Source organism: Lepisma saccharinum, chromosome 15 (assembly GCF_977018435.1).
Source record: "Lepisma saccharinum chromosome 15, izLepSacc3.1, whole genome shotgun sequence".
Classification (NCBI taxonomy): Eukaryota; Metazoa; Arthropoda; class Insecta; order Zygentoma; family Lepismatidae; genus Lepisma; species Lepisma saccharinum.
Window position 1 is genome coordinate 25,209,198 of NC_139243.1, and position 24,496 is coordinate 25,233,693.

The following is a 24,496-nucleotide window of genomic DNA, read 5'->3' on the forward strand; positions in this document are numbered from 1 at the left end:
AGCATCATGCTCGGCCCCGTTGTAGGCGAGCATGGAAAATGCGCCGTGGTTTGGTTAGTCATCCCTGAGTTGTTATGATGTCAGGCTTCCCCGATGGCCTAGTGGTAACGCTGTCGTCTTGAAATCAAGGGCGGGTTAATTTAATCCTCCAGATGAGGCACAGTGGTTCAGATTTCGCATTTAAACTGTGGGCCCAGTCCTGATTAGCCTATCTGAACATGTAGTGGACCTGAAACAAATTAATCAAAACCAAGGTCACAGACTATCACCTCCATCGCGTGTTGAACGATACATCGACGGAACGTTTCATTAAAACAGGTCGCGTGACTTTTGTATCACCCTGTATGCGAGAAAGGTTCAGTATGCGACTGATGTCCCGTGAATATTCCAAAGGTAGATAGGGACGTGCATCATCATAACCAGGCTCTTTTAATACGTGAAATGACTGGAGACCGACCTCCCTTTTGAAAGTGAAATGCGTATTTCTATTGACGTCACTATCACTTAGAACCATTCTTTTCTGCTTGTTAATTGTTTCTATCGTAGTTGTGCAAGACTGCAGCGAGACAGTTATTAGCCGTGAAGAGCTTACGTCACTGAAGGAAATATACAACAGTAATATATTTTGCTGTGCCAACGTTGTCACGTGGGCTTTATCTGGATGTTTATTAGCAATGGGAAAACAGCAGGTATGCGATTCGGAATTACGCGAAAGGAAGGCCGGGTTTATGTTTACTGTAGGTGCAACTTAATCGTTTTTCGATTATCTGTGAGGAAGCTAACTCGTCGTGTTGGTATGTCTTTGCGTAGCAATAAATTTTTGCAATTCAATAGCAGCTGCCATTAAAAAATGCATACCCGTTCTTGCTTCTTGGAAATACAGTGATTTGGTTTGTTTTACATCGCTTTTCTGCTACTCTAGGCTAATCGCGACGATGGAGATGTGTAGTTTTGAGATATAAGTGTTTTTAAGTTCACTTTACGCATAGAGAGGCTAATCGGGACTGGACCTACAGTTTAAAGTGGGATTCGAACCACTGTGCCATGTGCCTCCACCGAGTATCGAACCCGGGACCCCTTGATTACAAGGCGACGACGTTACCAATACGCCATAGAGGAAGCCTACTGATCAGATGGGTGAAGGAACAAATCACGAACACACATGAACAATAGGACAGGAATCCCACTCGAGTATTATCCTGGTTGTGGGTTCAGGCGCCAGAGCCTCGTCAGCCTGCAGATTGACATTTGAGTGCCCCAGAGGCCACACTTTACACACTTCTTTTCCTTGCAAATACGTTGTACACACGGTACTGCAATTAATTTTTAAAAAATTTCATAAATGTAAATTTGTATCTTACATGTAAAAATTACTTCAACTTGTTAGTAATATCGCAGCCGGTGTGTGTTAAACGAGTAGAAATACATAGATACCGCTGTGTTCATGTTCAGTAGTGCATTGTAATAAGGTGTGCTGGTTTCGATTCCAACTTAGGTCATGTCTCGGTGCTCGAAAATCAGTCAAATGTAACCATGTTTAATTTCATCAAAAAATTCTCACGTTGGGGTTTCTATGGCGTACTGGTAACATTGTTGCTTGAAAATCCAGGAATTCTGGGCAGGGCATAGCTTGGGACCTAGTTTTTGGTAGGGCAGAATCGAACTTGGGACTTAACTTTAGGGGTGGGGTGGCAGATTTGAAAGGTTTTCCATCCCATAAAATCCTCCAGGATTAATAAATAATAACTGTTACATTTGTGAAAACACGAAATATTACCCTTTATTTCTTTGTTCCGTGGATTCCAGGAGTTTAACAAAAGTAATGAAACTGAATGTTTTGTGTATGCGCCAGGGGAGGCGGGTGGCTATGGCCCCAGATTAGATACCCGGTGAAGCACGTAGTGATTTGGATCCCACTTTAAACTGTTTGTCAGGCCCAGTTAGCCTTTCTGTGCATAAAGTGGACATTAATAGAGACTCAAACCAATAATTTCACTAAATCATTTTTGAACCTGATTTGCTACCTACTGAGTACACACCTATAACCCAAAGTGCACACCTAATTCTGTGCCTATTATCAACAGTGAGTACATTTCAATTCTGCAAAATGACGTAATGCCTTGGGAAAAATTAATTCTTGTGTTTCTCAAATATGGAACAACTTACATCTAGATAACAAAAATATTCAGATCAAGACAGTGAATTATATATATTCAGGAATTTGTAATAATTGTCTTAAATTGTACTCAATGGGACAGCCAGGCAGGGGCCAGGGGGGCTCAGCCCCCCCTGGCACTGCCATCAGCCCCCCTTTACATTAGGTAAACTATTTTGCATAATTTGTTTGCAGTGAAGGGTGAAAATGTAGACAACTCACAACTTTAAGGATAAATCAACAGAATATGAACAGTATCTATTACATTCACTCATTTTGTTTATGAGCAGAAGTAGCTGCAAGTATTTAGAATATTCTCTAGACTTCAGAAAGTTCTTTCATAGGGGTGCTTCTTTATCTGTACCTTCACTGTCCCTGTTGCGACCTCCCGTTTAGACAGAAATCTGTGACTTTGATGTCATCATGCAAGTTCCCTCCGGATCTGCGTCAAAGGGCAACAACAGCTCCCAAGTTTTGGGAAGGAAGGGGAGTTTAATTGCTTCGGCTGGGGGTGGAATATACTGTAGGCACTGTGATTAAATATTGTGCGTTTTTTGTGTGTGATGTACATATCTGTATCATCTAAAATAGTATGGGGTGTGCAAGGGATAATTTCAGTATCAGTCAATTAACACTTAAAGAGATGTTTTAAAAGATGTAGAAAAATTTAGTATTTGTGTAGTATGATATTTATAAATGAATGAGCGCCCTCCCTCACACACACAATTTACCTTCATTTAATATTTTTTTAAAAAATGGACTTGGTTTACAAAGCCCCCCTCGATAACCCGTGAGCCCCGGAGATCAATTCTAGCTACGGGCCTGGGGACAGCATATATTTTACAATATATAGTTGTGCAATAATCCACATGACTATGAGTTTATGTAAAGAGAAGAAATTAGGGGCATGCAGCTTACATTTTAAAATTAGAATTGAAAAGTATAATTTTCCTGATATTTTGGAGAGGAATAAAATCTTAAACATATTTTGGTTTCTGTTTCTGGGCTATTTTCTGTGATCTGCAGCTATAATTTGTAATTGTTATTGTATGTAATTTATATTTTGATGCGATTTTAATGTAAACTTTATTTTTCATTCCAGAACAAGCAACAGATGCATCCCTTGCATCAGAAAACTGGGCGCTTAATATGGAAATATGTGATATTATAAATGAAACGGAAGATGGGCCCAAGGATGCCATTAAAGCTATTCGCAAGAGGTTGCAGCAGAATGCTGGCAAAAACTACACTGTTGTTATGTACACATTAACAGTAAGTAATTAATTGTACACCTTCACATTAAGTGCTAACATTTAGCATATTTCAGTTTAGGAAACATACTAAAGTTATCACTGTTCTTTTTTAGCAACATGTCTTGAAGGTAAAAAATAATGTTGTGTGAAGCTGCACACATTCTCGATCTCAGTAATAGTAAAGTAAAAAAATAAAATTCCTGCATGCTTTAAGCAATTTCTGATACTAGAAACAAGTTGATGAATACAGGCCATCTACCAAAGATTTCCAATGTTTTAAGCACCGATAGACAACCATTACCCAGGGTTGCTATGCATCTGGAAAACCTGGAAAACTGGGAAATGTCAGGGAATTTTGTAGATCGTGTGGAATTTACGTGCATTTTGGAGTTTACAAGATAAAAAGTTGCAAAATGAACAAACAGTTCACTTCCACTTCTGGATTCGGTTCTTGTGATTCCACTCCCAAAAAAGATTCAGTTTAGAAACTTGTTTCTTTCGTTCTTATGATTCTCAGTCTGGTGCAAAATTAAGGTCCCTTCGAATTTCTGTAATAAATTGTCACTTTTATAATACTAGATATTAGAAAGAATATCAAAGTAAAACTTGCAGTCCAGATATCTGATTGATAACTAAAGTACATTGACAATATGATGATAATTATCGGAAAGGTTGGTGAAGATGAAGTTATTGTCTATTATTTTATAGATCTTAGTCTTGTTGGCATTTCCTATAGAATTCCTATATGCATCAAAAATTTTTCCAGATGCTGTGTACTTATACGTAAATGTAATGAAAAAAGCAGCATTTTCTATGACGCTATAAATCTGCCAGGAAATGAAAAATTGTGTATGGTTTACAAACTTTTCTATTGTTTTTATATTGTGGAGATCTGTTATGGTGAAATAATGTACCTCTGTTACCTTAGCCTGAAGGCTAGATGCACGTGATTGTAGCACCCAATACATTTGATGCCGATTGTAATTTTATATTTTACTCTTCGAATTTTCAGGTGTTGCTTGTGTGTGTAGAATGAAATTTGCTAAAAAAAAGTTGTAAAAGTGAATATTAATAATAATAACGGATTATAAAGGGTGCGGCAGAAATAGTTAGACGATGTAAAATGAACATAGAAACGCATCCCGATAAATAAAGTGTTCATTGTTGGTTTTGTTTTGTAAAGTGGTTCAAAGCATTTTGTATGCATGTAGTTTTGGTCGAATGGTCATTGCGCATGCACCGTATTTTAAGTATTACGTAATCCTTCCGTCAGTAGACATGGAGCGTTTTCCGAACGAACATCGCGCTTTCGCTGTGGAGTGTTTTTTGAAGAACAAAGACTCTGCAACAATTACGCAGCGTAAGTTCAGGCGTCATTTTAACATTGGTAGAAATGGACAAGTACCGACACGACAAACTATTCTTAATTGGGTGAAGAATTTCCGAGCTTCGGCGTCTGCAACATCAAAGAAATCCCCAGGTCGTCATCGTACAGTGAGAACACCAGGAAACATAGAGATGGTTCGAGAGGCATTGGAACAAAGTCCGAGGCGTTCAGCTCGTAGGCATGCTGTGTCACTTGGCATTTCAGATAGGAGTGTGCAGCAAATATTACACCAGGACCTACACTTCCACCCATTCAACAAGACGGAGCCACGTCACGTCACACACAGCAAATGCTTCAATCAACATTCTTGGGAGGATGTTTCCTGGAAGAGTTATCTCTCGTCGCGGCAATGTTCCTTGGCCTCACGCTCACCGGATCTATCGACATGTGACTTCTTCCTTGAAGAAAGTAGTGTATGCAAATAAACCTGCAACATTACAGGATTTGCGTGACTCAATTCAACTTGCAATCCAACAAACCCCGCTCAACATGGTGCAACGAGCTGTGAGTGTGCTGAGGCGACGTGCAGAGATCTGTTTGACTACCCATGGTGCACACCTCAGTGAAATAATTTTCAAGAAGTAATTACTATATGTAATGCTTTTGTATGTTTTTTGATTTGATTTAGTTTATTTTACTTCGCGTTTTGTGCCTCTTGGCTAATTTGCGAAGATGGGGATGAGTGTTGAAATGATGAAATTGATGAATGGACATTCACAAACAACCAAGCCCGACCGGGATTTGAACCCGGGACCCTTGGCGTCGCAGCGTGAGCTTTTGTATGTAAATTCTTGGCATATAAATGTTTTTTTTATTAAAAGTTCATTAAAGTAATAATTTGCAAAAAAAACATCGTCTATTTCTGCCGCACCCTATATATTTAGTTGAAAAAAGGTTCAAAAGCAAAAATCATGATGATAAACATGTCTGGAAAAAATTCATTTTTGGACTGGGAAATCTGGAAATGTCAGGGAATTTCATAATCACAAAATCGTAGCAACCCTGTTTTACCTCAATTCTTTGTAATTGTGTTCATTGTGTGAACTTGGATTTGTTTAAATGCAAACAAGAGGCTTCTTCTGTGATATACGAGGGTTACATCAAAAGACATGGCAACCATTTTTTTCCACGATAATGCAGGTCAGGCAAGAAATTTTAAAATATACAGTGGAGACCGTCACATGCAATGTATTGTGATGCCACTAGATGGCAGTGGCTGCCAAGACATTGAACTGATGGAAGTGGGAAGTCAGTGCATGTTTAACATTCGTTCAGGATGAATGTGACCCGGCATGAACAATGCTCTTATGTGAAAATAGCAGTTCTCCGTGGAAGGAATGCAAGAGAATGTCACACTGAGTTTGTGGAAGCTTTAGGAAATGATGCTGTGCCATACTGAACTGTTGAGAGATGGGGAACAGCATTCGGGCATGGAAGAAAAGCAACTGCCGACATGCAACGTTCAGGATGACATTTGTAACGAACGATTGATGTTTCTTATTTTGTCTTTTTCTCTATCCTGATACAGATCTGTATGTTGTTCAAAATTCATACATTAAACGTTAGCATATATCGTGACCTTCCAATTATATATTTTACAATTTCTTGCCTGACCCGCATTATTGTAAAAAAAAATGGTTGCCGTGACTTTTGGTGTAACCCTCGTACTTAATATGTTCTTGTTTAAATGCTTCAAGCGTGTGCCTTTTCCAAGAGTAGCATTGGTATTGCGTTTAAACAATATATACAGGCTTAACAAGACAGCTGTCATGAAGATAACAGTGGAGCTTTTTTGTGATTAGATAACACCAAACAGAATTTGTTTAAGTTTTCTATTTCTTCATAGTGCAAACACAGTTGAATTTTCTACTTGCACAAATATATAATTATTCCAAGTGCCTTTTGTGAAAAAATACTTAAATTCACCATCAATTTTAGTGATTCTCTGTCACCATTCAGAGAAGGCTTTTGTGATGTCTCTTGGTTCTTCAGTTTTTATTCAAATTATTAATTTCTTACTTATTACGAAAGGTTGAAAATTCATTAATTATTTTTGTACATAATTGTTTTCTGTTCATTTTTGCTCAGCACTGTATAAATCAAGTAGTGGTTGAAATTTTACCACTGCTATGGTGATGAAAAGTGAAAAATCAAGTGTTGATGAATAACTGATAGTGTCATGTGTGAACTGCATCTTGCAATGTTTTGTTTCTGATCGATATAACTCATAGTAGTAATAGCTTCACATTTGTGTTTTTAGAAGTACAGTGTGTTTCAAAAAAATTGATATCATTACAGATGTAACTATCTCAGTAACTACATAGTCAAGGTAAAGGATACTAAATAGGTGTAAAGCTCAGCTCAATAAGATCTATGCATAAAAATTTGATGTGTGTGGATGTCACAAATGATTGTTCACAAGTGTTCAATATGCGCAAGCTTGTGACACGACACACGTCAAGTCAGTAGTCCAGCTACTGCCAAACTTGCTGCAGCATGTCTGCCGTAACAGTCTCCAGTGTGGGGGAGATTCTCTGCTGGAGTTCCTCTAGGCTTGTAGGAAGAAGAGGGACATAGACGAGGGCCCTTCACATAGCCCCAGAGAAAAATAAAAATCTCAAGCAGTTAGGTCAGGTGAAAGACATGTCGACACAGAATTGCTTGTGCATTCACTTGTCATCTCTGTTTAAGACCTGGACGAGCTGCAGCCTATAGGGTGTCATTCGCAAGTGTTTCCTCATGACAAGCCAAACTGTCGTCAAAGGAATCTAGTTTTCCTGACTTGCTCTTCTTATGGACTTCCTGGAGCATTGCACAAATGTGTCCTGAACCCACTCAACTATCTCATTTGATACTGGTGGATGTCCAAATCCTCTTGCCCTACCCTGCACAAACACCTATCCTCTTTGAACTTTTTGTACCATGTACCTATCTGCATTGCAGTTGGTACATTTTTGGCACATTACCTCACAAATGCACACTGCACAGTCTTGTTCGACTGTGTTCGAGCATACTCTAACACACAAAATGCCTTTTCTTTTCCAGTGAATGTCTATACTTGTAAAGATTAAAACATACCACACTACACATTAACTTTTGAGGTGTTTCTACACACACTGTTAAATTTTCAGATCATTTGCACGAGAATTGGTAACGTTATTGGATTACAAAATGATATCAAATTTATTGAAACACACTGTATTTATAAGAATAATGAGCTAATTGGAGTGATTTAATTTGTTTTTGAAGGGATCTGTATAGAAATGATGTATCATCCTGTGAATTGCAGTGAGCCATTGGAATCGATAGGCAAATGAAGTAATTTTTCATAAAAGACACATGGAATTATTATGTGTTTGTGTAAGAAGAGAGTATTTACACTCCATTTTAAATTTTATTAACTCTTTTCTATTTTCCTCCTTACTACTTTTATATAAATATTTGGTGCCATATGGGTGGTATCATGCATGTACTTTGTGCAACATTGTTTAAATTTTCCTTAAAAACAGTATACTCTGCATAAAGCTTATTTTTGTTTTTCTTCCTTCAGAGAATATGTGATAGTAAGTACGAATTCTTTAAATAATGTGTGGTATTGGTGATTATGCATTTTGTGCTTCTAGAGGAATCTAGAGTTTCAAAAGTAATAATTTGGAAATCCAATTGCGATCAGTTTTAATTGTATTTGAGATTTCCAAGTTTGTTTGTGTGTGTGTGTTTTTTTGAACATCACAAATCTAAAATTTATGAAATGGAAGGAAACGTTCCTGTCTCCAGGGAAAATTTTGAAGCTAGTGCTGGGTATCTTATCTAATTCCTAGAAAGGAAAATTTGTTATAAGTATAGACATATACATGTAATGGCCAATGAGATAATGAAATGTCAGATATTCAGGTGCATTAATTGCAATCTGGTTATTATTTTTTTATTATTTTTTAAATTTCTTACTTTCTTGCAGGTTCTGGAAACGTGTGTGAAGAACTGTGGCAAGAGGTTTCATATTTTAGCCTGTAATAAGGAATTTGTTCAGGAACTAGTGAAATTAATTGGTAAGTCTTGGTTCCAGTTTACAATGTAATATTTTTGCTTGTTTGGTTTGAGGAGGAAATTGATGTTACCAATGACTTTTTACTGTTAGTTTTTTTTTCCAGTTATTTAGCAATCGTTCGTGGTTAGTTATTTGGTCTAGGAATTAATTCGTGCGGTTGTTACGCACACATTGAAGCTGTAGTTCAAACACAAAATACATAAATACCTTAAGAAAAATATTGTCCATCACGAGCCACCACTTTCGCCCATCTGTCAGGCAAGTTACGGATTCCGTGGCGAAAGAAGTCCTCATCCTTTGAAGCGATCCAGTCAGAGACCCACTTTTCGATATCTTCTGAAGAAGTGAACCGCTGTCCAATCAAATCGTTATTCATGCAATCGAACAAGTAGTAGTCCGAAGGAGCAACGTCTGGTGAATATGGCGGGTGGGGTAAAACTTCCCATCAGACATTTTCTAAATAGGTTTTGACCGGTTTTGCAACATGTGGGGGAGCGTTATCATGTTGAAAAATAAGTTTATCATGTCTGTTCTCCCATTCTGGTCGTTTCCTGGCCAGAGCTTGCTTCAATCGCATTAATTGTCGTCGATAATGTTCTCCATTAATAGTTTCACCCGGTTGCAGCAGCTCATAGTACACCACACCTTTCATATCCCACCATATGCACAGCATAACCTTTGCACAGTGAATATCTCGTTTCGGTTGTGATGGACCTAGTTCACCTGGCTTCACCCAGGCCTTTTTTCGTTTCGGGTTCTCGTAATGGATCCACTTCTCATCGTCAGTAACAATGCGAATCAAAAACCCCTTTCTTTTCTGTCTTTGAAGCAGCAATTCGCAAATGGTTTTTCGTCTTTCAACGCCTCTGTCTTTCAATTCATGTGGAACCCAATGTGACATCTTATGAATCATTCCCATGGCTTTGAGGCATTTGGAAACTGTTGTTTGATCAACGCCTAATGCTTCTGCAAGTTCTTCCTGCGTTTGACACAAATCCTGATCAAGCAATGTTCTCAATTTTTCGTCTTCAAATTTTTTTGGCTGTCCAGGTCGCTCTTGGTCTTCCAGGCCGAAATCGCCACTTCTAAACCGTGCAAACCACTTCTGACACGTTCGCTCAGCTAGCGCATGGTCACCATACACTTTCACCAAAATACGATGACTTTCGATAGCACTTTTCTGCATGTTAAAGTAATGAAGCAGAACACCCCGCAAAAACACTTTATCTGGCACGAACTGCGCCATGTTCAGTTGACTACAAAATGCTGTTGTTGACGCGTCAATCAACTGCCCTATACTACGAACGACGTGCGCTGACAGGAGTTTTCAACGCATGTGTGGCTACACGGAACTGTGGGACGATATGCTCTTTATGCCATCTCTTGTCCAGGCGCACGAATTAATTCCTAGACCAAATATTATATGCACGTATTGGGGATAGACCAATATGAATTTTGAATTAGAAATGGTAACCAGTATTCTGCAGATCCAGTATTAAATGCCAAATGTCTACTTCATTTATTCTTATATGTAACCAGGTTAGTGCACAAATCTTACTTTAGGAAAATGAATGTAATGTATGTAATCAGGTTGCTGCAGTGATTATCGAAATTCTTTTTTGTCTTTTAATTTTATTTTTATATTTATTTTCCTTTTTATTTTATAAATGTATTTGTACTCTATTCGTAGTGAATATATGTTAACTATCCTGACAAACCTTAGGTGGAGAACAGCATATGAACCTCACCCACTGAATAAAGATTTATCATTATTAAACTCCATATTAAAAATACGAGGGTGGATCATTAAGTATCGCACAACAATTTTTCCCCGCGATGTTATTGTGGCTGGGACGTTGAAATTTTACAGATGTATAGTTTGAAGTTCGCGCTAGAGACGGCATTTGTTTGATCAGGTATAACTCTTGCAGCAGAAGCGAAGATAGTGCGCATGTTATTGTCATCAACGTGTGAAAAGCAAAGAGCTGTAGTTCGTTTTTTGTGGGCGAAAGGACAAAACCCTAGTGAAATTCTCGGGGAAATGTTGGGCGTGTATGGGGAAGACTGTTTGGACCGTAGCAACATCTCCAGGTGGTGCACATTCTTTCAAGGAGACCGTGTGAACCTTGTTGACTCGTCACGTTCCGGGCAACCAGTAACAGCTGCAACGGAACGGAATGTTACAGCCATTGAGCAGGCAATTCTCAACGACCGGCGGATCCATCTCAGAACCTTGTCAGGGCGGTTCAACATTTCAGACTTCCATCTGTTTGGCCCAATGAAGAAATTCCTAGGTGGCCAACGCTTCAATTCCGATGAAGAAGTGCAATCAGTTGTGCGCAGATGGCTGTATTCCCAATTGACGGGGTTCTATGGGGAAAAGAAATGTGTTGAAAGACTTGGCTCCTATGTCGAAATGTAGCTAAAAGATGTGGTTTCAATGTGTATAATTTATGTTGTCTTACCTATTAAACTTCTTTTTTAAAAAAATGTTGTGCGATACTTAATGATCCACCCTCGTACTTTTCATGAATTACGCTTAAAATATATAAATGCAATAACCTAATACTAGAATAGTGCACTAAATTGCAGGCTAATTTATATAAATTTTTTAATGATAAAAGGTAACTAAAATATGAAGAAAAGACATGATAAGCAGCAAATACTACAACAGGCATCAACTTTAAATATTGTGAGCAATAAAAGGTCTTAAATTGAAAATGTAAAAATTAATACTTCCATGTTGCGTGTATAATATGAACCTTTGTCATTGTCCTTTTGGTAAGTTATTCTCTGTTCGACATTTTAAGAATTTTAGGCATTGCTGAAGTAAATAAGCACTATTGATCAAACTAGATAATTCTAGGCATGCTAAACTTTACATGTAGTGAACAGACTTAGGTCCATTCATGGAAACAATATCTGGATCTTGTTTTGTGAGGATAGTTTAATGTAGTTTACCTGTATCTGTACAAATATAATAGCACTTCCTCGCATGAGGCTGTCTCCATGTTTTCATTTAATTGCTGTATGTATGATTTTCAACCACGTATGAATTTATTTTTCTAGGGCCGAAGAATGACCCACCAACTGCAGTGCAGGAGAAAGTTTTAAGTCTTATCCAGAGTTGGGCGGATGCTTTCCGCAACCAGTCTGATCTTTCCGGAGTTGTTCAAGTTTACAACGATCTAAAGCAGAAAGGAATTGAGTTCCCAATGACTGATTTGGATACAATGGCACCTATTCATACACCACAGAGGGTAATTTCATCTTGACATTGTAGATACTGATTAAGTAGTTATTTACCAATACTGACAACCTATATTCTACCAATTTGATATAAAATTTCAAAAGTTCTATGATGAACATGAATCATCTCTTTAATTAATGTATGTAAGCCCTGCGACAGGTTAAGTTTGCAGCAACTTTTCGCATGTATAGACCCAAACATGCGCGCAGAATATAGTTCCGCTACAATACTGCCAATTTTCTCAGTGTCTGTGCATAAACAGCTCGGCGGTTGAGGCAAGACTGGCACGGGAGATGCTGAGCGCCATTTTCACACGGATTAATTCATAAAACCTGCTGCAAATTTAACTTGTCACGGGGCTTAAGCAGGTTAGTGCAATTGGTTTTGCTATGAAGAAGAAACTGCACATTTGAAGATTTACTTTACAAAACTAGGTATATATGAATTATATGTTCATAAGTAGTAGAGCAACCACAGGCTGAACTCTGCCCACGAATAAAGAATTTCTAATCCACAGAAATAATAACAAAACGTTGGAATTTTGCACTAATGTAAAGGCTATTTACAGAAATGTCGAAGCCATTCATATCAATAGAATGCTGATTATACTGTCCTATCCCAAATAGACATTGTTTCAGATTGTTGTGAAATGTTGTGTAAAGCATGGCTGGACCCTTGATTTATTTCTGCACTTTAAAAAAAAATGTTGCACTTACAAGAACATTGCCAATATACTGAAACATTAGATTTGTACAATTTGTATAGAAAGAAATATATTAATCTTTATTTTCTTTAATCTTTGCTTCTTCAATGAAGCATAAACACCGTAAACATACACTGTCTGCCTCTTGGAACACCTTTGTTCATTATTCTGGGAATCTGTTGGTTAGGCACAAACATGTGGCAATGACTCACGATATGTTTCGCTGTAGCTCTTCTGAAAGAAGTGTATACAGTGAAATCCATATTTTACATTCCTGTATTTTAAATTTTCCTGCGTTATACATTCAATTTTGATGGTCCCAACATAGCAAAATGTTATAAAATTTTCTTGGATTACACATTTTCCAGCAATTTAAGTTTTCCTGAAAAACACGTAATCGAGGTTCCACAGTATATATGCATGAATCTGCAGAAACAGCACTGACAAACTTCCCTCAGCATGTGGAGAACATGAAGATGAACAACCTTTGAGTAATTTTTTGCTCATTGAGGCCTTGTTTCAATGCTACAAGCACTAAGAAAACCTGAATTTTTATCCTGTGAGTGTGTACAGCTGTGTCATTCCATATGAAATAAATCAGTGAAGAGATCTTCTCTTGTCTTCAGGTGAACAATTTTTTATATTTTTTTTGCTGGTTGTAGGTGGTTGAACTTGCAACAAACCTCTGGTTTTACTACAGATTTGGTGCACTAACCAAGTACTCCATTGTTACAGGTTGTTAAGAGTTGACAAAATTATACGAGGGTAAATCAAAAAGTAAGTTACCCCCTGTATAAAACTCAACACATTAAAAAAGAAAAAAAACTTTTTTTTCAACGTAGTCACCAAGGTATTCCAAGCACTTTTTGTATCATGTGACCAGTTTTCGATCCCTTGTGTGTAAAAATTTTGTCCAAAATCTTTGGCACCATTTCATGATCATGGGGCATGCCATCGCATTCTCACCATACACCTCGACAATTTGACAATGGAATTCGCTCTGATTATGCCTTTTTGCCCATAAGAATTGGATGACGGAGCACACCTCAATGTTGGATGCCACCTCAATACGATGTGCTATACTCACACGGTGACCATTCACATACTAAACCAGCTGCAGCATGCTTGCTTTGGGTGTGGGGAGAAAACATTCCGAACACTGTTGTCACCAAAGGTGATTATTTTATCTCTTTTAGTACAGGAACACGGGTCGGGTGTAACTTATTTTTTGATTTTCCCTTGTAATATTCCAGAATCAAATATGAATTTTTACTGATACTGTGCACCTTGTAAACTTGCATTTGGGATGCTCCTTGTAATTTGGTTGCACCTGTCAAGCCCTGAAGCACTTTGGTCTGAAACAGAGTTGACAGGTCCATACACGATAATTGCAGAATTTTTAATTACACGATGCTACTTTTTTTCAGAGTGTACCTGATGTAGAAACTGTGCCTGCACCAGTGGTGCCTGCTCCTAACTCCCACCCTCAGCAGATGCCTGTGAGCACAGGTCCTGCCGTGCTGGCACCAGAGCAGCTGGCAAAGCTTCAGAGTGAGTTGGATATAGTACAAGGCAACATGTCAGTGCTGAATGAAATGCTGAGCGAGTTGACCCCTGGGAAGGAGCACCCTAGCGACCTGGAACTTTTGCATGTAAGTCCAATTTAAGAGTTAAATATTTTAGTGGTTGTTATAGGATTGACTGTTTTTTTTCATGGAAAGTCTGTCTTAAGAAGGTAATGGAAATATTTCTCTTGTAGTTTACAGGTGTTACAAGCACTTATACACATTTTTTGATGTATCGTTTCGGGAGAACATATGCTCCCTTCATCAGACATTTTTAGTTTGATATATAATTCAACAATGCAATCAATACGTACATATGAGAAACATTATACATCTAGGTAATGGAAAGTTTAGAAATATTAAAAAAGGTCATACAGTTAACGGTAAAGATATTTTTACTGCACCTTCTTTTGCATTATGGAATGGAATTCTGTTAACGTGAAGCACATATTGTTTTCTGCTTATTGATGTTTTTATTCCAATTCATAATCATCACATTGTGGATAACAGACTAAATGAAAATGGCGATGGACAGTTTGCATACTATTTCTTTTACCTTTGGGCGTGCCTGCAGTGTATGTCTTTTTTACATATTGAGCACTAATTTACAACAGTTGTTTTGTATGTAACAGGAAATATTAACAAAAAGAAAATAAAATAAAAAAGGTACTTATGAGTGTTTCCTGTTGCAAAATTTGTTTTGGTGATTTGGTTCCTATTCTGGGGCCTTTCTCAAGTATTTCCAGCAATGTACATAAGAATGACTCACCATATGGGTAACTTTTGAGCACTGTGATACTTTTTTTTTTTTTTTTTTTTTGTTCGTTCGACTATTGTTAGAACATGTGCTGCAAAGTCACAGTATGTATCCCCCTCATTTTTAAGTGCTGTTTACTGCATTATGGTGCAAATGTGCCACTTGGGAAATGGTACCAAAGAATGTATCACAAAGTGCAGAATATATCAATCATGCAGTTCTGTAAATGGCAAGACATCTTTGTTAGAACCTGTTAGTTCGCTGAAACTCATGAAGATCAATTTCTGTTGACCTCAATGCAACAAATCTGTGTATGGATCCACATTTGCCAGGTAGGAAAGGGTTAACATAGAAAGGTTAAAATAAAAAGGCTGGAGATGGGCACAATATTGAAGAATCCTCTGTTTTGGGTAAACCTGGGAAGGCAGGCAGACAGACATGCATTGTCTTCCATGTGAGTGACACTGTGCCATAAAGACACATGAGTGGAGAGGTAGGCCTCCACACATTTTCGATATCTATGTTGGAGGTGATGTGATCAGCACCATGTTCTGGCTTCTATTATCTCCCAGATATCTATTGGTTAGAGGCTTGTTGAACCTTAGAGCTGCTTCATGCAGGGACTGTCAGGAGAATTCCCACCTGAAGTGAACTTCCTTTCGAATTGAACCCACTGTCTCATGTGGCAGTTAGATGCCCTGTTGGCTAGACGACTGTTTCTCCTTCCCTTTTCTTAACAGAACCTATGATTTTTTTTGTGTTAACTTGAAACTAGAGTAGTACAAAAAGTTTTTGTTTGTTCATCAGCAGGGTACTGAAATTATAATATTTGTTTATTTACAGGATCTGCATGCTACATGTAAAGCAATGCAGCAGCGGATTGTAGAACTTATTGGCAAAGTAGCTAATGATGAAATAACAGCTGAACTCCTTAGAATAAATGATGAACTGAACAACTTATTTTTAAGGTGAGTTTTTCCCTGGTACTTACAAATTTGGGGTGTGCTGTGTATAAGGGTTGCGCAAATGAAAGTGAGAGACTTGTTTTTTTTTTCTGTAATGATTTATTGGTTGGAATATATGAAATACAGAAGTAAAAGTGATCAGTGGGTGACATATCCTTTCCACATAGTAACTTGACTGTTCAAGCAAGTGTCCCAGTGCATCACAAGGGTATGGATACCATGAGCGAAGAAAGTCCATGGTTGACTGTGGAACCAATCTTCAATGGCATCACTGACCTCAGCATCGCTGGCGAACTGGCGGCCCTTCAGATGTCTTTTTAATGGCCCGAAGATGTGGTAGTCGCAGGGTGAGAGATCGGGGCTGTAGGGAGGATGGTCGAGAACTTCCCAGCGGAAACGCCGCAGCAGATCACTGCACACCTGTGCATCATGAGGTCGTGCAACAGACCTTTCACAACATGCCAGGTCACTTACTCTTGAGGGCCGATTTCAGTTTGTGTCTTGAACAGAGAAGGTGACTACATGTAGAGGATATGTCACCCATGGATCACTTTTACTTCCTGTATTTTCATATATTCCAACCAATAAATCATTACCAAGAGTTTCACTTTCATTTGGGCAACCCTTATTAAATGTTTCCAAGGTGTAAGGAGTGATCGGTTTGAAAGGTACTCAAGTGTCAGCATCTCTATCATTGCTGCTCACCCTGAAAATTTCATTGTTACAGGTTATCTGCATTCTGGATAATTCTCAATGGAGATGTGTGTGTTTTGTTTTTGTTCTTGTATGTGCTGAATGTTCCTATGGAGCTATGGTTTTTAACAGTGGTATGGAGATATTATTCCTGAGATATGCTTTACTTTCTTGTTGATAACATGATGATGATTTTTGATCAGGATAGGGAAGTTTGCCTAGTCGTGACAGTGAGTGGCGTGTAAATGAAATTGAAGAAGGGACTGTCACAAAGACACCCATACACAGGCTGTTGCTTGAAACCAGGACCTCCATTGTTAGTATTGAAAGTTAACCACAAAATATGCTTGGCCACCAAGACAACTTGTTTTAATTTGTGAGACCTACTCTATTATGTTGTTAGCCTTATCTGCCCAGAATGTGTTGGATGAAAATAGTCCACACACTGACCCTGTAATCTCTGGAGGAATCGAACAAAAAAACAAGTCTGTGCAAGTTGACTTGAAAGGGCTCGACCAATGAACTCATGAGAGGGAAAGTGAGTGCAGGTACACTGTTCCAGGATTCTCTGGAGCAAGCTAAGGAAAACAAGTCTGCAAGTAGCGACTTGAAGAGGCTCGTGTGAGGGGAAGTGAGCACATGGAGGGGAAAACGTGGCTTCAGCTACCAGCCAATTGTAACAGAGTGCACTGCTTTCCTCAGCCTACTTGCTTTCTCCCAATTCTCTGTCGTTATGTGCAATGTTGGTTCCCTAGACAGAGAGTAAGTCCTGATGTACCTAGAATCTTAATTTCAACCAATCAAATGCAACAGCAATGGATACATGCTGCATTGGTGGCCAAGCTCATTGAGTGATTGCCTCAATTTTGGTATCAAAGGTTTGAATCTTGGTGTGGGTGTTCCTTTGCAAGTGTCAATCAACTTCATGTAATCACTAGGATGGATTTATATACACTAAAAACGTGTTTAATAGGCACCCAAGAAATTATGAAAATAGGCACTTAAAAATGCACTATATAATAAAAGAAGGCACTAAAATAATCAGTGACTAAAGTTTTTGTTAATTTTCTTTTTTATGGGCACACGTGTTGAATTGTTTTTGTACAGGGTGCCCATAAAATACTGAACCAATTTGAGAACTGATGAACAGCACATTTCATTAATATAAGATGTGTATCAAATGTCCACCACCAGTCTCATCACACTTCCTCAAATATTTCAAAATGTTTCTTTGAATTCTCTTCAAAATGTTAAGGTCCAGAGCAACTGCACTATAGTTTGTATTGAAGTTGACTGCCACTTTCCTCTGCACCCACTAAAGACGAATTATCTCGACTCGGTCATCTTTCATCAGTGCCATAGTTAATCCGTAATCAGAAAACAATACTGCCATTGGTTCAAGACATTGTTCACCCTATATTCTAGTGATTTTTTTTTCATATTTTGCATCACTTTTCTGTTACTTTTGGCTAATAGTGACAATGACTATGGCGATTAGGCTCAAAACAGCATGAAAGGAATTTAATACGGCAAAAGTTGCAAGCTAGCAATCAACATTTCATTATCGTCATCTCGTTAACCAAACGTTTCTAGAAAAATACAAATGCATCAAAAATTCTTATAAAATGATTTGGTACAGACTAAAGTTGAGCTGATACAGATGTATTGGTATTGTTTCGAATGGAATTTATTCACTATCACTGATGCTGGCCGACATTTTTCCAGAGTCTGTGTGTTGTGCGGTATTTATGCAGACTCCGCAAAACACTTTCACCGAGTCTTAAGTACCCTGAAAATGACACAAAATGAATATTTTTTTCATTGCTTTGACAACCTTGTGGAGTGAATTAGGTGATTAAATGATTATCTCATTTGAAATTATGAATATTTTAAAGCAAAAGCTTTAAATTGGAATACTTCAACATTGAAATTAATGAATATTCAGAACTACGGTGTGGCCTCAATTAAAGTTTGCTCTACTCGGAGTCCTCTGGAGCCCATTCGAAGCAATGGATTGCGGTGAAACATGGTATAGATGTCATGGAGACAATGGGGAGGCAAATGCTGATGAATAAAATAGTTCCCATTTTCACCACCAGGTGCAAATGTGCCGCCTAAGTAATTTGAGTTTATGTATGTGCAGCAGTGTTCAATATGCACCCTGTTAACGTGAATGGCCCTTTGGTCGAACAAAGTATTTCCCGGAATGCTGTTCACTGTGCACAGGATTTCAGTACCACATATCAACCTGGTGGAGAAAATTGGAACTATTTTTTTCGTCAGCATTCGCTTCCCCATGGTCTCCATAGCATTTATTTATACCAAGTTCCAGTTCAATCCGTTGTTTCGAATGGGCTCCAGACGCTCTGGCCACCTGGCACTTTCTGTTAAAATTTCAAGTATTTTTATTGGTTCAAAGTGATATTGGTTCAGCCCTGGTACAGACTGTTTTAATCTCATCCTTCTAATCCATATAAATAGTTACCGTGAATGATTTAGAGCAGGGAGCGCCAAGCCGTCGATTGTGAGCTACTGGTAGGCCATTTCCAGTAGCTCTTGAAGGATTTGCCTAGACTAGACTGTTGTTAAGAGTGGCAATATTTGATTGACACTTTGGTAGAAAGATCTGCTTTTGCAGATAGATGAACCTCTGAACAACTCGTTCCAATATTCGTGACAATCTATTCACCCATCCTTACAAATATTGTACATGAAAATTTAAAATGAGTCTCATCCACTCATTAACATGATAAGAAGCAAGATGATAATGATTAGGGACAAGTTTTAAAATGTTATTGTTTCTGAGAAAAGTATGTACATCATGTTTTGAACTCTCTTTAAGAAATAACAGCCTCTATATGTCACACAGGCACATAGTGGTTCGGATCGCACTTTAAACTGTAGGTCCAGTCCCGATTAGCCTTACTGTGCATAAAGTGGACCTAAAACACCAAATCAATCATTCAATCTATATGTCGCAGAGAAATTAAAAAATAATAATTTGATGTAATTTGATTTGATTTAATTTTTGTTATTTAACATCGCTTTTCTGCAACTTCTAGCTAACAGCAACAATTAGAATGTGTGATGATATGATGAAATTGATGATGGGACACTCACGAAAAGAAAACACTTGTTCGTGCTGGGATTCGAACCCCGGGGTCCCTGGCATCTAAAGGCTGTAAAAATTATTATACATCTTCGTTTTTATAAACCAACAAAGGATTGTAAAAAATTCAATCCACTCTTGGTTGCTCGTCATGTATTTTCAAATGCGGGAAGTAGCTCAATGGTTCAGTGAGTTTGGAGACCTCTGATTTAGAGGATGACATGTATTCTATTTAATTCTAATGTGATTTGTATTTCTTTGTTCAGGCACAGTCGTTTTGAGAAGAACCGTGAAGGTAGTCAAAATGTAAAAGCCGCTAGTCAACAAGCTGCGAAAGATGATGGAGAGTCTTTAATTGATCTGAGTGATGACGCAGCACAGAAGGCGGTGGATGGAAGTTTAAATAGTAAATTGGCAGGACTTAGTAAGTATGTCAGAAAGTAACGCTCTGGCCTTTCTAAATCACAATGGGACCTCAATTTTACTGTTTTCAGGGTACCAGAGTGAAGAAAATCTTAAAATGTGGGAAATTGTAAAATCTGGCAATATTTTATTATGTTTTGGGACTATAAAAATTTAAATGTATGTGATGGTAAGATACCTGTAGGAAGGCCAAAACGAAGAAGGAGGGATATCGTTGAGATGGACCTAAATGAAATTGGTAAGGAAAAGATTGGATTGATCTTGCTCAAGGTAGGGACAGATGGAAGGCTTGTGTCCATGCAGCCATAAACCTTTGGATTTAAGAAGGCTAGAGTTAGTTAGTAAAATGTATGAACATAAAATCATAGTTTCACTATATGCTCAAGCTGACATATTGGTGATTTTTATTTTTATTACACCGGTTATTACACCGGCACACATTCTACATGTTCATACATGTAAAATGTATGAACATAAAATCATAGTTTCACTATATGCTCAAGCTGACATATTGGTGATTTTTATTTTTATTACACCGGTTATTACACCGGCACACATTTTACATGTTCATACATGTAAAATGTATGAACATAAAATCATAGTTTCACTATATGCTCAAGCTGACATATTGGTGATTTTTATTTTTATTACACCGGTTATTACACCGGCACACATGGCTCTTCCACTAATTCTGTCCTGCTTGCGGACCTCTAGAAGTCCAAGCGAGTTGCTGTAGCCTGAGTGCCTCTTTATTTCAACAGGAGTGTACATTTCTCACATCTAAATTATTTTACCTGCTTGAGTAACTTATTAACATGTTCTCTCCCATTTTGGTCATAATGACCGAAACAGGCACGCACCAATCACGCCATGTTGGTCATTATGACCGAAATATGTGGCTTGCACTGTTGTTGTTTTAGCGCACCTTCAGTCTCGAGTATAACAATGATTCACACAGGTTGGAAAGTGGGAGGTCGTGGTTTCGAGTCACGAGATGCTGCAAAAAAGTGTGCTTTTGAATGAAAATTTTAGGCCGAAACTGCCATAACTTCCTTGGAGTAGTTATTTTTGGCAGGAAAGTGGAAAAGGCGAAATTTGCGAAATAAAGTCCAATATTCATTTTGGTGCAGGATGAAGGAAGTGGTGAAACCACCCGGGCAGGGAACATTTTAAGGCTTCATTGTATTTACCTTTATTATTTTTTCTTCAATATCTACAAGTTCACGGCGCATATTGATTTAGTTTTTTGTGAAATTCTTGTAGTATACTGGTAATTATTTTTCAGGTTTAGGCACGGGAAATGCAACATCACAGCTTAACAGAATTAGCAGTGTGTCCGCACAGCAAGGCTCTCAAAAGGAGGAGATAGAAAGAGAAGATTCAGAGTTTGATATGTTTGCACAGTCGCGTAATGTGACATATGAAACTTCGAAAAAAGGGTAAGCATTTTTATTATCTTGAAGAGTCAAAATGTGTTATTTGTATTAGTATTAGTTGGGATTTAATCACTGACGCTGTAATTTTGCATTAGCAATGTGTGAAATATTAATTTTGTGATTAAATGACAGCTATCTTAATGTAATATATATATAGAATTATGAATATTTAAAAATAATATCTGACAGATTAGTGTGGTGTAGGTTCAAGTGGAATACTTATGTATTAAAATTTGTAAATTTTGAACTAATTTGTTACAATATGGAAGTGTATGTGGGAATTTTTAAGAGCACTTGTTCAAAGTGGTATCAGATCATCTCTAATTGTATGTTTTTTGTAATTCTGAAATTTTAATTCAATGATCACCAAATTAGAGAAGTTGCGGTGAGACCAAAGGATGTCTTAGTGGTGGAGAACTGGCATGAAATGCTGAAAATCCAGGTTTAATTCCTTATTGAGCCACAATTTTCATAACTTTTCAATATAGGTCCAAAAATGTCATTTTCACAGTTATTGGAGAATTTTGTTTTTCTACATAAAATGAGACTTAAAAAAAATACTAGTTCACTTTTACATTTCGTTAATATGATTGATTTAGTTTATTTTACTTTGCTTTTCTGCCACTTTTGGCTAATTGCGATAGATTTTGTATCATAAGATTTCCACATATGCTATGTTGTTAGAATATTATTTTTAAAATTGCTCACCTTTCTCTTTTCATTTCTTTTGTGCAGTACAATAAACTGAAAAATATTTATTCTTAAATGTCATTAAGTGTTATGGTTTATAATTGTGCATTCTCTTGAAAATATATGAAAGGAGAGCTTGTGTAATGATAAAGGAAAGTTGCTTCCTGTGCGATATGCACAAGGGTGTGTTTGAAGGTCAAAGGCATTTTGGGCCATGATGCCTGTCATGAGGTGCAGAGGTGGATCCACCTTGAAACTGCTTAAATATACAGTATAAAAAATATGGCATTTTAAATTTATGAATGTACACTACAGTCCCGTTTAACCGAATTTGATGGGACCAGTGGTGCTTCAGTTGAACGAAAATTCTGTTAAACCGGAATAAAGGTTTTTTGATATACAGTATATACATTTTATTACGTACAGTATTTTGATATACAGTACATATGTATTTCAGCATGTTGGCATAAACAAAAAGCTTACAATAATACATAGTCATTTAACTCAAGAACATGAATTGCAGTCATAGACGCCGACTCCATGGGGCTTGGGGGGGCTCGAGCCCCCCCAATATTATCGATGTGGGGGCAGAGCCCCAAAATAATTTTGCTTAAGAGAATCTAATGTATTATTTTGCTTCTCTTGTAAAGTTTAATCTGAATTGTGCCACATGAACATAACTTTAAATTACGGATGGGCCGATATGAAATTTTGGCCGATACCGATAAAGTACCGATATAAAATTTACCGATACCGATAACCGATATTCTACCGATCCGATATAAAATTAGAAATGGTCCTTGAAGAACCTGAAATGATCATTGATCTCCTTAATAAATGCATGTTTCAAGGTGACTGCAGTGCAAAAGAAGTTGAATATTTAGACATTTACCTTTTTAGAAAGAAGGGCATGGAGATTATCCATGAAAATTACAACAAAATGTTAGAATTTTCCACTAAATTATAATATATTTATCGATATATCGGATCGGTAAAATAATCGGTAATTTTACCGATAAACCGATACACCGATATGCCTATATCGGCCGATACCGATAGAGTACCGATTAATAGGTCCCATCCCTACTTTAAATACACATTTGAAATCTTCTAGACCATCAACTTTGGGGGACTGAGACCGCTAAACCATCAACTTTGGAGGGGCTATGACCAGAGACAGCAAAACCCATGACTTATTACTATATACTAAGTATATAATGATGAGTATTGTTAACATTTTTACTAAAAAAATAGTTTCAAAAGAAGATGTGCATGAACTAGGAGAGTGGATGGGACGTTTGGGCTACAAATGGCTCTCACATGACATTCAGAAGGAGATCATCGATATATTAGGGAGATCTGTCTTGCGCTCCGTGGTAGCAGATATTAAAAGTCGGGAATATTTTTCTATTATGGTTGACGAAACTTGTGACATATACATCCGTGAACAATTGACATTTTGCATTCGAACTGTAAATGAAAATTTTAATATTTTTGAGGAATTCATGGGACTTTACGAGATTCCGAACACTGAGGCCAAAACTTAAAAAAGGGAGTGAGTGAGTGAGTCATTCATTAATTTATTTCAGTGATCAGAGCCCCCCCCCCCCAATAATTTTTACAAGTCGGCGCCCCTGATTACAGTAACATTAAGGCTCTGGTACAAAAAATCGTACAACTAAAACAAAAAAAGTTTAATTCAGCTTGTGAAAAAAATGTGATATTTTCTTTTGCTTAAGATTAGATGAAGTGCTTTGTCGGTGCTCCCAAGTAAAACACGGTCGCGCACGAGTAACTGCTTTTTTTTAGCGATTCGGTTAAACTGGACTGTAGCGTATTTCATTGATGAACTAATGGCTACAACATTGCATTGTAGTGTACATAGGCCTTAAAATAATTTTCAACTGTTGGGTCTGGAAGAATATAAGTGACATGTAGTAATAGTAAAAGTAATATAGGGTTAAAGTGGAACCCCAATTAACTTTCCCCAATTTTACATTTTCCTTCATTATAAATTCGATCTTGTCCCAATAAAGCAAAGTGCTATTAAATTTTCCCAGAT

The 24,496-nt window shown here is 37.6% G+C and overlaps 1 protein-coding gene across 7 annotated transcripts in view; it reads left to right on the top strand.

Annotated features, from left to right (window-relative positions):
- The window catches only part of LOC145999647 (TOM1-like protein 2), a 109,022-nt gene that overhangs the window by 54,230 nt on the left and 30,296 nt on the right, over nucleotides 1-24,496 (top strand). For all 7 annotated transcript variants that reach the window (XM_083136760.1, XM_083136761.1, XM_083136763.1 and 4 more), the window contains exons 2-8: nucleotides 3,258-3,427; nucleotides 8,754-8,844; nucleotides 11,913-12,103; nucleotides 14,224-14,448; nucleotides 15,962-16,086; nucleotides 20,152-20,309; nucleotides 21,594-21,747. In XM_083136760.1, the coding sequence (XP_082992886.1) occupies nucleotides 3,258-3,427; nucleotides 8,754-8,844; nucleotides 11,913-12,103; nucleotides 14,224-14,448; nucleotides 15,962-16,086; nucleotides 20,152-20,309; nucleotides 21,594-21,747 (1,114 nt within the window). The remainder of the gene's footprint in view (nucleotides 1-3,257; nucleotides 3,428-8,753; nucleotides 8,845-11,912; nucleotides 12,104-14,223; nucleotides 14,449-15,961; nucleotides 16,087-20,151; nucleotides 20,310-21,593; nucleotides 21,748-24,496) is intronic.